Consider the following 14,390-nt stretch of genomic DNA (forward strand, 5'->3'; position numbering starts at 1 on the left):
ACAGGTTGTGCATGCATGAAATTGTCTTCAGCAGCAGATCTTAAAGTCTTATTTTTTGGCCAAAACAAAGTGGGTAAGACACTGCTGGTTGTGTGTTTTCAGCGAAAAAGTTAAGTTTATTGACATCATGTAGTTACACAGCAAGCATTTAGGCATGACTTACTTTGGAGCAAGTGATGCTTGTAAAAGTAAATACAGTCATTTAATAATGGGCCTTTGTAAATAACATATGCCATAAAAATGACTGATTACATATATTTGCTTTCTTAAGTAGTTGCAAAATTTCATGACAAAGGACAATGAGGAAAAAGCAACCAGCTGTACAGGCATTTCTTTGTGAACTATTGTAACATGACTGATTCTGTAACAAAATTGCATTTCATCTTTTCCTAGCTTAATACAGTAATTGTCATATTAACTGTGATTGCACTTTCTGAGGAGTTTGGTAGTATTTTCTGGAGACTCAAAGTAATAAAGCACACTTTGTATTATTGTGTCTTATTTTCATGTTTTAGACCCTTCATAACTTACCTTGGTGAGTGAGGTGAGATTTCTATATTGACCTGTCCCACAGCTGGTACAAACACCTCACAATGCTGAGCAGTAATTGAAATGTACATTAAAATGTTACTTAACTCTTCAGGCATAGAGCAGGAAGGAGGTTTTCATTTCCCTCCAAGCATTACTTAGCTGCAGTGTGTTTAAAAGTTCATTCTGATACATCCAGGACCCTTTTTGTGCACACAGTGAGTGCAGCTGTGTCTGTACAGGAATACATTCATGCAATGCACATTTACAGATTATTTTTTCCAGTCAAAGCCTATATAGCATAAAGCCAGAGTTACCATAAATAGTGATAACATGTTAAGATCTCTCTGAATGTTTCTTTTATTTCCTCTTTATTTCTCAGGTGACTGGTTGAGTTTCCCCATTTCTCATGGAGCTGGCTTTGTCTTACTTTAATGTTTGCATTTTTTCTTCTTTGTGTTGCACACTAAATGTGTTGGACAGCTTTTGCTAACCCAAAACCTGGCTTTCTGAGCCCCAGCAGATGCCCTGCTCCAGGGAACACCTGCAGAATCTCAGTTTTTGGTTACACGGGCTGCTCTGGGCACGCACTGCCACAGCTGCCAGGTGTGACACACCTGGGTGGGGTGTGGGGACATCGTGGCACCAGGAGGGGCTGGAAGGCGCCTGTGGAAGCTTCACCCAGCCTGTGTGACACCTTCAGCTCTGTGACAGCTGAGAAGCCCAAGTGTGCTTCACCTGGGCCACTTCCAGGCTGGAATCCTGGCCACGCTGACAAAGGCCCTCCCCATCTCAGCAGGAGTGGCATTTCATGCCAGTAACACTTCCTAGAATGGTGACAAAACCCTTCTAGACCCAATGGTTTGGTTCTGCCTACCCTTGCATTAGCATTTACCCTATTTTTAGCATTTCTGCAGGATTTGTTGCTCTTCTAGGCTGCAGCCAAAATTTTTAGTTCCAGTGGAGTTTGAAGTGGTCCAAAGAATGTTGTGCTGAATCCAAGGGATAACTCAGTGAGATGCAGTTAACACAGCTCTGCAGCATTGAGTTTCGTTAGCAAAACATCAGCCTGCCTACCAAAATGTTTACAGTTTGCAGAACCCTCTTCAGTGTGTGTTTTTATTGCTTTTAAACCCTCAGTTTCAGAACACCTGATAGCCTCACAAATCCACACAAATTATTGGAAGAAGTACTGTTTCAAAAATTATTAGTTCAATATTTCTCTGCATGTGGCATCTTTTTTCTCTGTCTACCTGACACTGAAATTTGAAGAGTAATTTAAACCACAATAACCAGGCACTGGAGTTTTTGAAGACCACTTTTCCCTGTCTTCTCCAGCCTTTGGGGAAGCTGGCATCTGTGTGACCCTGTGGTGAATGACATCAGGCAATCAGACTAGGTTATAAGCAAAAAAGTGAGTTTCTGTCCAATCAGCCCCTTCTCATCACCACCAATGTCCTGCACCTGGTCCCAATACTGTTACAAGATGTTGGAACAGGTTCAGGTGGGTGTCTACCTTCAGCCACCTGTTTCCTATTAATGTCCCAAGGGACTCTCTGAGCTGGCCTCTCACCTGCCTGCCTGCTGCCCCACTCGGCTGGTCTGTGTTTCTGTAACTGGGGTGCACCCTTTTATCCTCAGACTGGCTTGCTGCTTTGGGATATTCTTCATCTGGAGTTCAGGTTTCTTCTTTTTTCTTCCCTGTTTTGTTGTATCTTTGGGTCCTGCCTGTTGCTGTGGTTTCTTGCCTTTTCCCTGGTCTCGCACACCTTTGGTTCTGCTTCGTTATGTGGTCTTCCTGATGCTGGGAGTGCTCTTTGACCATCCCACTGCCTTACTCTTCTGACTAGCACATTCCTCTGGCTCTTCTGGTGCTTGGCATCTTACCCACGTTTAGTTTTTTTCCTAACGCTGTTCCTGCACCGAGCATGGGGCACCTCCTGGCTGGCATCCCGAGGCAGAGGCTGGGATGCTCTCCTCAGGAGGCCTTTGAATGAACGTTCCCCGGCCACCATCCGAGCGGGCCATCTCTGTGCCGGGCTAACGAGGGCACACCGCGCTGTCCGGAGGTGCGGGCAGGCACCCAAACCTGCTCCCTCTGCCCGGGAGCACCTGGCAAAGCTGGCCCATCCCCGCACGGGTGGGTGGCGCAGGGCTCGGGGCCGCGGCCGCTCCGGCCCCGCTCCGCAGCGCCGTTTCCGGCACCGCGGGCAGGTGAGGCGGCGGCGGGCGGAGCGGAGCGGCCGCGATGAGGCTGCTGCTGCTGGCGTGCCTGCGGGCACAGACCGGCAACGCCACCACGGCCGCCAGGATCCGGTAAGTGCCGCGATGGGAAGGATGCGCTGCGCCCCGCGCCCGCCATGCGCGGCCCGCGCCGGCGCACGGCGGCGGCTCCGGCGGCCCCGGGTGTGCGGGGGGCGGCGGCTCCAGCGGCCCCGGGTGTTCGGTGGGCGGCGGCAGAGCCCACGGCCCCGGGGGTGCGGGGGGCGGCGGCAGAGCCCACGGCCCCGGGGGTGCGGGGGGCGGCGGCAGAGCCCACGGCCCCGGGGGTGCGGGGGGCGGCGGCAGAGCCCACGGCCCCTGGTGTTCGGTGTGCGGCGGGAGAGCCCACGGCCCCGGGGGTGTGCGGGGGGCGGCGGCTCCAGCGGTCCCGGGTGTTCGGTGGGCGGCGGGAGAGCCCACGGGGCCGGGTGTGCGGGGAGCGGCGGCTCCGGCGGCCCGGGATGTACAGGGGGCGGCGGCCCCGGGGGTGTGCGGGGGGCGGTGGCCGGGGCCAAGGACACCGCGGGGCCGCCCCCCTTTGGCGCTGCCCGGCACCGCCCGCCCGGTGCGTGCCCAGAGCGGGCACGGCCGGCGGAGCCCGGGCCGCTCTATCCCCGCAGCGTGGCCCGGGTACCGCACAGCCCCGGCGGGCAGAGGCTGCGGGGGTGGCACAGTCGGTGCCGCAGCCAGCCCCGGCTGCACCGTGCGGGATGGCACAGTCGGGTGGCAGGGCAGTGCCGCAGCCAGCCCCGGCTGCACCGTGCGGGATGGCACAGTCGGTGTGACGGGCAGTGCCGCAGCCAGCCCCGGCTGCACCGTGCGGGGATGGCACAGTCGGTGTGACGGGCAGTGCCGCAGCCAGCCCCGGCTGCACCGTGCGGGATGGCACAGTCGGGTGGCAGGGCAGTGCCGCAGCCAGCCCCGGCTGCACCGTGCGGGATGGCACAGTCGGTGTGACGGGCAGTGCCGCAGCCAGCCCCGGCTGCACCGTGCGGGGATGGCACAGTCGGTGTGACGGGCAGTGCCGCAGCCAGCCCCGGCTGCACCGTGCGGGATGGCACAGGCGGGTGGCAGGGCAGTGCCGCAGCCAGCCCCGGCTGCACCGTGCGGGGTGGCACAGTCGGTGTGACGGGCAGTGCCGCAGCCAGCCCCGGCTGCACCGTGCGGGGATGGCACAGTCGGTGTGACGGGCAGTGCCGCAGCCAGCCCCGGCTGCACCGTGCGGGGATGGCACAGTCGGGTGGCAGGGCAGTGCCGCAGCCAGCCCCGGCTGCACTGTGCGGGATGGCACAGTCGGTGTGACGGGCAGTGCCGCAGCCAGCCCCGGCTGCACCGTGCGGGGATGGCACAGTCGGTGTGACGGGCAGTGCCGCAGCCAGCCCCGGCTGCACCGTGCGGGGATGGCACAGTCGGGTGGCAGGGCAGTGCCGCAGCCAGCCCCGGCTGCACTGTGCGGGGATGGCACAGTCGGTGTGACGGGCAGTGCCGCAGCCAGCCCCGGCTGCACCGTGCAGGAGCCGCTCCCGTGCCTGCCCTTGCTGCCACGTGCGGCTCTGCTGGGGACGGATGACGGACAGGGCGCTGCAGTGCTGGGAAATAGCGCGGGCGAACAGAACCGCAGAGGTATTGCTCATGTCCCCGTTTAGCTTTTTCTGTGACGTGGAAACGGGACGTGGCTGAGAGCATTGCTGCTGGGGCTTCACTGTGCGTGTCAGCTATAAAAAAAATTAAGTCACTATAAAAAAAAAAAAAAACAAAAAAACCACAATTTCCCAGTGATTTTGTCCTCTTGAGGCCCGAAATAACGGTTTGGTTTCATCTTATCTAAAAGTTGTCCACAGTTTAGTTGTTTATCTTCAGATGGATCTCTTGGGGCATTCTGCTATTACAAGTTTTCCCTGACCTTGATCTGTGCAATGTCTCACATGGGAGGTTATGCACAGCAGCATCCCCAGACATGAAGTTTTCACACTGCTTGTGTCATACCAAGTGCAGCCTTGGACTTCTGCAGGGCTGCTCTGTTGTATGAGGTACTGGTAGGACATATCTGCTTTTCCTGTCCCCCAGGCACTGAGGATAGAAACTCCAGAGAAAGCTGAAGGTTTTGCTGTTTTAAAACAATACTTGTTACTAAAACTTCGAGACAAAACGGGTAAATTCTTTATGTGTAAATTCTTTATGTGTATACATTCCAGCAGAGTTCCTGTGGCATTCTGCATTTCCTTTCATATCTTACCCTTTGCTCTCACTGGATAATACAAGACTAGTTATTGTTGGGCACATCACTGCTCATTTTTACCTCTATAAGGTTATTTACCTTTACAAATTAAATATTTACTTACCTTCTACTTCAATTCCACTTTGAGGGAAGTCAGACGTACATTTAGACTGGAGCTGTTCAGAGCTAATCTAGTGAAAGCAGGTTTTGCATTGTTTCTAGTTAAAACAAGTCTGAATAAGCCAGAAAAGCAAGCATTCACATATTAGATCAAACTCTCTCAGTTGCACTGATATTGATAGTGAATGTGGGAGCACACTGTCCTGAGGCTAAGCCAGGTGCCTTTACCTGAATCATGGCAAGCAGCAGTTTTGGTGGCTGCAGCTGTGACACCTGATGGTGGCCTGAAAGAATGAGTTTTGGGGTGAAGGGACATGGGCTTGGTGAGGCACAGCAGCTCAGCTGGCAGATGGTTCAGCACAAAACCACGTCAGTGCAGGCAGCTGCACTGGGTGAGCACATCTCCAGTGCCCTGTGCACAGCCCAGCCACCCACAGCAGCATCCTGTGCTTCCAGGAGCTCCTCACACAAAGTGTGGGAGTTCCTCACACAAAGTGTGGGAGTTCCTCACACAAAGTGTGGGAATTCCTCACACAAAGTGTGGGAATTCCTCACACAAAGTGGACGCCGCTTTCTCATGTGCACAGACCTTCAAACAGAAAGAAAATAATGAAAGATGAACTTAGTTCACATTCACAATAAAGCTGGGCAAAGGATCTCAGCAGAAATGGTGCTTGAGAGTACCTTGTGTCATGTTCAGTTCCTGCCTCAGCACCTGCTGCAAATGTTATTTATTGAAATGATATAAATGAGCCTTCAGGGAAAGAAAATTCTGATCAGGAAAAAAGTGAAGAGGATTAGCTAGCAATGAAGTCCATTTTCCAGAGTAAAAGGCTAGTCAGGTTGTCACTAAAACCATCCTGTGCGGATATTTCTATCCAATACTGGTGTTTCTAAGACTTTTTGCCATTAAAAAAGACCCCACAAAACCTCTATGTGTGGCCAAAGGCTTGGCTGTGTCCCTTCTAACATCATCTGCCATACCTGGGGTTATGTGCACGTGCCAAACTTTGTATCATGTATAAAACACATATTCCAATGAATATTTGGCCTCAGCTGTGTCTGCGTGTGTGCTTAGGAAGTTTTGTTCATTTTTTTTTTAATTTTGAACTTTTGGTTAAATATAAATGAAACAATGGTGTTGTCTCCGGGTTGAACACTTGCCAGCATAGTTTAATTTTATGGCTTAATATCACAGTGTATGCTCTGTTTATGGTGTTCCAGCTCTTGCAATAACTGCTCCATCTTTTCATAAATAAGATATTCATTTCCTGACTTTAAAGTAAGTGGTGACAAAGGTACCAGAATCTAATTTGGCTAAAATTCAACTTGCTAAAACAAGAGGTATAATGAATGTGCTGTGGGCTTTCTTCCTCTTGGTGTGCATAATCCTTAATCACCTTAAAAATACGAGCAATGAATAAATACAGCACTGAGCAAAAGTCTTTGCTGGCTGCCATTGTTCAGCCTTAGAAATGAGATCAAAGAGGGTGTCAAGGAAGAAAAGAAATTATTCTTCCCTGCCCCTTTGTTCATCATTTATTACTTGGTAGTAAGGAGGAATAGAAATCTGGAATTAATAGGTTAATTAGAAAGATTTAGATTAACTGTTTTGCCAATATGTAAATGTTTTCTGGAGAGGGAGAAATTGTTTTGTCTCTCATTAACTGGCCAGTTAAGCCAGCCATTCTGTAAATCTCCAGGTCATCAGCTGCAAGAGAATTAAAACCACAACTCTGACGGTGTTATCATTCCTCTGGACAATTGGTTTTGAGCTTAGACATTTATTGGAGTATTCAGTAATCCAGACATTTCTACTGTTTGGTTTTACCCTGTGTGCCAGTGGTGGAATCCCACAGGAGAGCACTCCCAGGGCAGGGGATCCTCCTGTCCTCAGGGCAGCTGTGGGAGCTCCTGCCCCTCCCTGCTGGCCCTGCTCAGGTGCTGGGGCATCCCTGCTGGGACATCCCTGCTGGGACATCCCTGCTCAGGTGCTGGAGCATCCCTGCTGGGACATCCCTGCTCAGGTTGGGACATCCCTGCTGGGGCATCCCTGCTCAGGTGCTGGGACATCCCTGCTGGGACATCCCTGCTGGGACATCCCTGCTGGGACATCCCTGCTCAGGTTGGGACATCCCTGCTGGGGCATCCCTGCTCAGGTGCTGGGGCATCCCTGCTCAGGTTGGGACATCCCTGCTCAGGTGCTGGGACATCCCTGCTCAGGTGCTGGGACATCCCTGCTCAGGTGCTGGGGCATCCCTGCTGGGATATCCCTGCTCAGGCTGGGACATCCCTGCTCAGGCTGGGACATCCCTGCTCAGGTTGGGGCATCCCTGCTGGGACATCCCTGCTCAGGCTGGGACAACCCTGCTGGGACATCCCTGCTCAGGTGCTGGGACATCCCTGCTCAGGTTGGGACATCCCTGCTCAGGTTGGGACATCCCTGCTGGCTCTGCTCAGCCATTCCCAGAGCAGGAAGCTGCAGGACAGGTGTTCATCTGCACCTTGGCATGAGATCCATCATTTACAGGGGCTGTCCTCAGTGCTGCTGCTCCCTGCCATGGTTTGCACTGCAAGAGCTGTTTGTAACACGGGTTCAAGCTTTGCAGAGTTCTTTGGTCCTTCCAGAGCTCAGTTACTGACTTCAGAACACAGAGACAGGAGGAGCTGGTCCCCATCCTCGCTCACATTTTTTATTTCTCTGATTCGTGGTGAACTTTATTCACAGTTCACTCACGCCAATGCAATTTGTCTATGTTGCTTGAAGGAGAAGTTTGGGAGGGAAATGAAATGAAAGACACGTTGTTTAAACAATTCTGAAAAAATAAGATCATTTACAAAGAAAGCAGGAGATCAGGCAGGGTTTCAGCTCGTGTAATTTGATGAGCTTCATTGGGAATTGTGAGCATTCAGGTCTGGCCGAGTTCCTGAGAGGCCCTGGAATGACTCTGCTCCCTTTACGAGCTCTGAGTTGTGCCATATACATTTAACAGGAGTTGGTGCACAGCTGCTGTGCAGAGCAGACAGCTGAGGGAAAGAGATAATTGATATTTTTGGATGAAGCCTATTTTGTGCCATTCAAGAAGTGTCAGTGTATCCACCTACCAGGAACTTTTTGGAAATCAAACATTCTTTGTCTGCGAGTAATTCCATTAAATATCTGTTGAAATTTAGTAGGTAGATGTTTCTGAAAGGGAGGCATCACAGAAAACAGAGCAGTTTCACAACCATAATACCCTAGAAATGAGCAGACTTTTAACTCCTGTGCCTTCTCATCAGCCAGGCTGTGTGTGGAACTCTGAAACTGTTTCCTTATATGCAAACCTGTGAGCTGCAGATTGGTGCTGAAGGAGGGGAGGCTGCTAGCCAGGAGAAGTGAGAAGTACTGATCAATTATGTAGGGAATGAAAAATTAAACATTGTAAAACATCTCTTGGTATTCCACAGATGTGTTAGAGAAAAATGCTTTTTGTGTAGAAATCTCAGAGTGAAAATGTGGCAGGAAAGGCTTGTAGCTTTTAGCAGGATCTCTGCACACGGTGTAGGTCCAGAGAATGCACTTGAAAGTGTCACTTACAAGCTTTCTGATTTCCAGAGAATATTAAAAATGTACCAAACAAAAGAGAAATTAATTTCCTGAATGCTAAAATGAGGGGGGCTGGGAAATAGTTTGTGCACTACTCAGGTGTGTATAAATATCAGAGTAAGCAGTGGCCTGTATAAAGTGCTTCTAAAAATGCTCTCTCACATTTACTGAATGGCTGAAGTTCTCCCTGATGCTTTCTGCTTAGAAAAGCACCCAAAATCGGGGATCTGACAGCTCAACTCCACCTTAGAAATATTATTTCCCCAGGTCATGGCATTGGCTTCCACGAGAGTTCCAGCAGAAGGGAAGAATGTGGCGAGGCAGTTTCTAGATCCAAGCAATGTTCAGGGTTTGTTAAGATAGTGGGGATTTATTCCTGTGTTAAGAACTGTGATAGAGAGAAAATGCACCCTTGAGATTTGGCATTTCCAGTGTTGGCTTTGATCCCCAGACAGCAGGAGCTGGGTTAATTTTTATTTCTCACTCACAAAGTATTTGTTTATGAGATGGCAGAATGATGTGAGCAGACGTTTGCCAGGAGGAGAAGAGATGTGGATGATGTGTCTCCTCTGCCTGGGCTTCATTCAGGGACATCTGTGACTTCACACACAGATCAGTCTTCCCAAAAAATCCCTGCAATAACTGCAGCACTCCCAATCATGTTCCTTGGTAACAGCATATGTGTGAGAATCACTCTGCTTTTTCTGGTTATGAGGATGAAAAGCCATTTAGAAAATATGAAAATAAGGCTGTAAATTTCAGCACTTAAATACTACCCAATAACTCAGCTTCTCCACACGTGTGTTTCTATAGATGCATCATTTGGAACTTGTGATTAGTGATATCAAGAGCAATAGAATGTTTAGGGGATCAAGGCCTGTTTAAATCTGGCAATTTGAATTATTCTGGGAATATTTGCTTATTTTTCCTTCTAAAGATGTATGCAAATTTTTTACGTGCTCCTGAGTAGGATAAAAATGTGTAAAAATATAAAAAAATTGAAGTTGTAGAGGCAATGCACAATCTCTGAGCCTTGGAACACTTGAGGGAGTCCCTCTCCATTTCCTGCAGAAACAGCTGCCATTCCCCAGGGAGGTGTGGAGCTGTGCAGAGTGGGGAGGAGAAGTAGTCATCCCTAGTGTGTTTAAAAAAAAACACTTCTGATTGGAATTCCTGGCTGAGTTTCTTGATTCCTGATGTCCTGAGAGAGTTATTTTCAAATTACTTGTAAGATGCAAACATACTGCTGGTACATGCTAGTGATTTATGGTAATTGGAATGCTGATGGGAAAAAACCCTTTTAGACCATTTAATGAGCACCTGTGAAATGATGGGATGCATGCAGCAGCATCCCAAGGATTTGCCTGGGAGATTTCCCTCCCCAGCTGGGAGATTTGGGCATCATTCTTGGGATACAAATGGAGAGCCTCTTTCAAGAGCAGGGCAGGTCCTTGGAACCAGGCCATGGGGCACCTGGTGCTAGGAATGGCTCAGCAGTGTAGATGAGGAGCTTAAAACGTGGCTGTGTTTGATTATTTATTAGCAGTTGTCATCATTTATTGGTCTTGTTTGGAACGGTGGAATGGGAGGGGTTTGTTTTGAGGCTGAGGAGGCAATCCAGCAGCATGTGTTGTGCCAGTGGAGCTCTGTCTGACAGTGCTAGCACGTTCCTCCCAAGGCCTCCAGACATTTTACAGCTCTTTTAGCACCCATTTCTGCAGGAATAACTAACTTCTGCAGGACAGAAAATCACATTTCTTGGGAGGCTGTGCAGTAATCAGGAGATGAAAGCCAGCGTGATCCAGGCAGTCAGTGAGCTAGCAGGACTTCAGTGCCAGAACAATTAATACATGATGAGAAATCAATCAGCTGCCACAACACAGGGCGAGCACAGAACGTTCTGGTGGTGTTTGTGTGATCCTGACAGTGCAAACAGCCCCAGTCAGCTGAGATCTGCTGCTCTGTGCTTTGGCTGGTGTCCCTGGAGCATTGATAAGTGATTCTGGTCAGGGGCAGTGGAGCTGTCTGTACTCAGTCAGTTCCTGCCTCTGGCAGCCCTTGCACCAAGGTTTTCACGAGAGAACCACTGCATGTAAAGAGGCATGGCTAAGCTCACTGCCAGGGCTTTGCTGTTGGCTTTTTCCTGGTGGAACTGAGGTTTTTAAAGCAGGTTGTGAAGGTGTTTGTGTCATTACTTTTGTGTAGTTTTTTTTCCTTATACCTCAGTTATCCTTTGCCTGGTTTGTAAATGGGTGAGCTGAGACAAGAAGCAATTAAAGCCACCATCAAACACAAGGGGAACACAGTTCAGCTCTCTTGATGCATTCATTTTTGATGTTCTGTATTTTTGTAGCATTGACCAGCTGGACACGTTTGTGCTTTCTTCACTTGGTGTCCTTGCTCCAGAGCAAGGGGCTGAGAACCTCTAAGAGCAAGGTCTGACACAAAAATTCTGACACAAACCCCTCCCTTCAAAAGGAGGGCCTCAGAATAATAAGTTGAAGGGTCCTGAGCATCCTTCATCTTTTCTGATTTTTGGAAGTTGTGTTGATCAGGCTTGGCCCAGGCAGTGTTACCTTGCTTGGAAGGTGCCCGTGGCTTCACAGTGGTGAAGATAACAAATATCTTCCAGGAAAAAAAAAAAAACAAACAGCCTTGTGAACAGCTCCTGGTTGCTTGAACAAAACTGGCATAAAGTTGAAAGTCAGAGCACAGTTTAAGGAACAAAGTTTTGATTAAGTTTGCTCCACACACTGGTGTGCCTGTAACATTAACAGTGACTTCTTTATTCTCTCTCTGTTTGTTCCAATAATGAAGGAATCATCTACATGCTGCAGGTCACATCTGTGTTCTTAAAGATGCTTTCATGTATGAAAGCCCAGCTGAAATAGCACACCTGACCTCCTCAGACAAGTTTGATGCAGCCCTGGCCATTCACCTCTATAAAGGAGGCAGACTGCTGCAAGGTAATCCTCTTTCTGCTTTGCAATCAAAACTCCTCCCAGAAGAGAGCTGCAAGGGCAGAGAATGAGTCCTCAGTGCTGCCAAGGGCTCTGAATGTGTAAACCCACACAGAATGTCCTCACTCTGGTTATCCATTTCAGCAAACGCTCAGAAATGCCAAAAATCCCTCTCAGTGGGAGATCTGATTCAGAGAGAACCAAATAATTGTACTTGTAAAGCACATGGTGCTTTTGGAAATGAAGTGCTTGAACTGCACCAGGACGAGAGCATTGCATTGCCATCAGGGTCCTTTCAGCAGGTGTGTTCTTGCAGAGGACAGTGGCTTGGCTGGCTGGGGCTGGGCTCAAATGGAGGGAAGCAGGGAGGCTGATTGGATTTTTCTGCTCAAAAATGAGTCAGGGTTTTCCGATGTGAAATAACATTCCTGTCAGCCAAACTGTAGGAGACAGGGCGTTATCAGACAAATAATAAAATTTTCTGTTCTCTCTAGCCACACAGAGCCAAATGTTAGCCTGCCACTGATGATGCACTGGAAGCACTGGCTCTGAGGATTGCAGGCAGTGATTTCACCTGCTGCAATAACCCCTGTGCATCCTCAGCTGAGAGCACCCTGAGTTACAGGAATCTGTTCATGGGCAAAGGCACAGAACTGCCCCTTCCACTGCTCCCAGGGGCAGTGCTTGGCTGGGTTTGGAGACTTCAGCAGTGCCCCCACTCTGTTCTGGGGGTTTTAGCCTGAATTGCTGTGCCTGGCTTTATTCTGTTCCAGAGGGGCTCTGATTTCAGCAGGGACCTGAAATACAAGTACAAAATAATTCTGTAAAATGAGCTGTGCTCACATGGCAGTTCAGGCTTGTCAGGACATAGAGATGATTGGTTTTTTGACAAGATCTTGAACTGTTTTGGAGGAGGTGTATGGAGAGTGTGAGCACTGTCTTTTTGGGGTTTTTTTGGGGGGATTTTTGCTGAGGGAAAAAGGATAAAGTTGAACTTGAAGTGTTTATTGGAGTAAAATTGTACTGGAGTTTAACTTGCATGGCAATGCCCAAATGCTGTTGCTGTGATCTTTTCAAAGTCCCAAGTGACCTGAAAAGCCTCGTGCCTTACAAGAGCTCAGGAGTTCAAATAAATCAGTTACTCTCTTCTAAAAAGCATCTGCAGTGACTGCAAGAAAAATAAACCAGAAGTCTCTGAAAGGCAGTAACAGTGAGGTTGCTGAGATGATCACAAGGTGGAAAGGTTACTGCAGACTTCTGGGAGGAAAAAAGGGATCCAGAGAACATTCCTGGCTCCTGGGACATTTAGAAATTTAGTGATTGCACTACCACTGCTGCCATGCCATTGATCTGCTTGGCCTCATCCTGGAAATTCTCTTTACAGGATCAACACACCTGATAGATGGCATCATAATTATTCACTTTTTTAATTTATGACAGAGGCAGTGCATATTTTATAAGGTGTTACAGACAGTCTGTCTCTGGAAGATTAGAGGCAGTGGTGCTTTGATAGTGCACATTAATTCCCTCCACCTGCAAACATTTGAGTATAATATCAACACATGCCAAGGAGAATCTCCAAGTAGCCAGATTGGTAATTAGTCTTTCGTTCTTTCTGCTTGCTCTCTCATTTAGTAATGAGGAAATTAGCAATGCTAATAAATCCTGATCTCACAGCTCACTTAACTTTCAAATACAAATTGAAATATGTGGTGCATTTTCTGTCTTTATCAACAAACTTTGTTTCCCATTTGGTTTGATGTCCTGTGAAAGTGCAGTTATTGTGTGGGGCGTTACAGTGCTAAAAAACCAAAAATTCAAGTTTTCTTTTCAAAGATTTTTTGCCCAGATAGGTGATTCAGTGTTATCAATGTACTTTTTCACTCCTGGTCCTTACATGGATGTATTGGCCCACTTCTCATTGCTTTGCAGGGAGCAGAATTCCCTTTGGGATCATCTTTGGCGGGACAGATGTCAATGAAGACATCAAATGCAAAGAGAAACGCCAGGTCATGGGAGCAGTGCTGGAGAGAGCCAGGTGAGAGCAGGGCTGGGAGGTTTCTGACTGAAATTGCATTTTTGTGTGGCAGATCTCTGGGGAGTTTCCCTACACACTTGGAACCACTGAAGATGTGGAGGCCAGCAGACAAAGGCTGGACTGCTTGAAATCCTTTACCTGTTGTTGGTGACTCTGCTGGAAGGGGAGCAGTTTGGTCAGGAAATGCAGCCTGTGTGCAGTCTGTTTGCATTTCCCTGCTCCTCACACACAGCTTGTTGGCAGAATGCCTGGGTGAAAAGTGGGTCCCTCAGGTTCAAGCAGAACTTTTTAAAATTTTATTTTTTCTCCTGCTAACGTGATCCTTTCCCTGGGCCCATGAGCCAAGAAGCAGGGACTGGAAAAGTCTTTGAGCAAATTCTCTCAGCTTTTAGGGGAAGTGACAAGGTGTTTTCATGGTTTCAACATCCCCAGAAAAGAAGTTTTCTCCTGACTGATCCAAAGGTTTGTTGACTTCAGCAGTGTTTGCTCATGGCCCTGGTGGGGGAGGAAACCTCTTTGTGTTGCAAACCCAGAGCAGGATGGATTTGGGGTCAGGCAGGATCTGCTCCTGGTCTGTCCTTGCTGCTGCCTCTCCATTTCCCAGCTATTATTGGCTCACTTAACACTGGCAGGGATGTGCTGCTCTGGCTGTAATCCCCTATAAAATGTGGCAAGTAA

At 48.8% G+C, this 14,390-nt stretch overlaps 1 protein-coding gene across 3 annotated transcripts in view; it reads left to right on the forward strand.

Annotated features, from left to right (window-relative positions):
• Window positions 1-2,707: 2,707 nt before the first annotated feature.
• Window positions 2,708-14,390, forward strand: part of GLT1D1 (glycosyltransferase 1 domain containing 1) — a 45,903-nt gene continuing 34,220 nt past the window's right edge. For 2 of the 3 annotated variants that reach the window (XM_059863368.1, XM_059863369.1), the window contains exons 1-3: window positions 2,708-2,844; window positions 11,532-11,680; window positions 13,607-13,712. In XM_059863368.1, coding sequence (XP_059719351.1) covers window positions 2,777-2,844; window positions 11,532-11,680; window positions 13,607-13,712 — 323 coding nt within the window. In that variant the 5' untranslated portion in view covers window positions 2,708-2,776. The remainder of the gene's footprint in view (window positions 2,845-11,531; window positions 11,681-13,606; window positions 13,713-14,390) is intronic. The other variant, XM_059863370.1, reaches the window with a different exon arrangement.

Source organism: Haemorhous mexicanus, chromosome 19 (genome assembly GCF_027477595.1).
Source record: "Haemorhous mexicanus isolate bHaeMex1 chromosome 19, bHaeMex1.pri, whole genome shotgun sequence".
NCBI classification, from domain to species: domain Eukaryota; kingdom Metazoa; phylum Chordata; class Aves; order Passeriformes; family Fringillidae; genus Haemorhous; species Haemorhous mexicanus.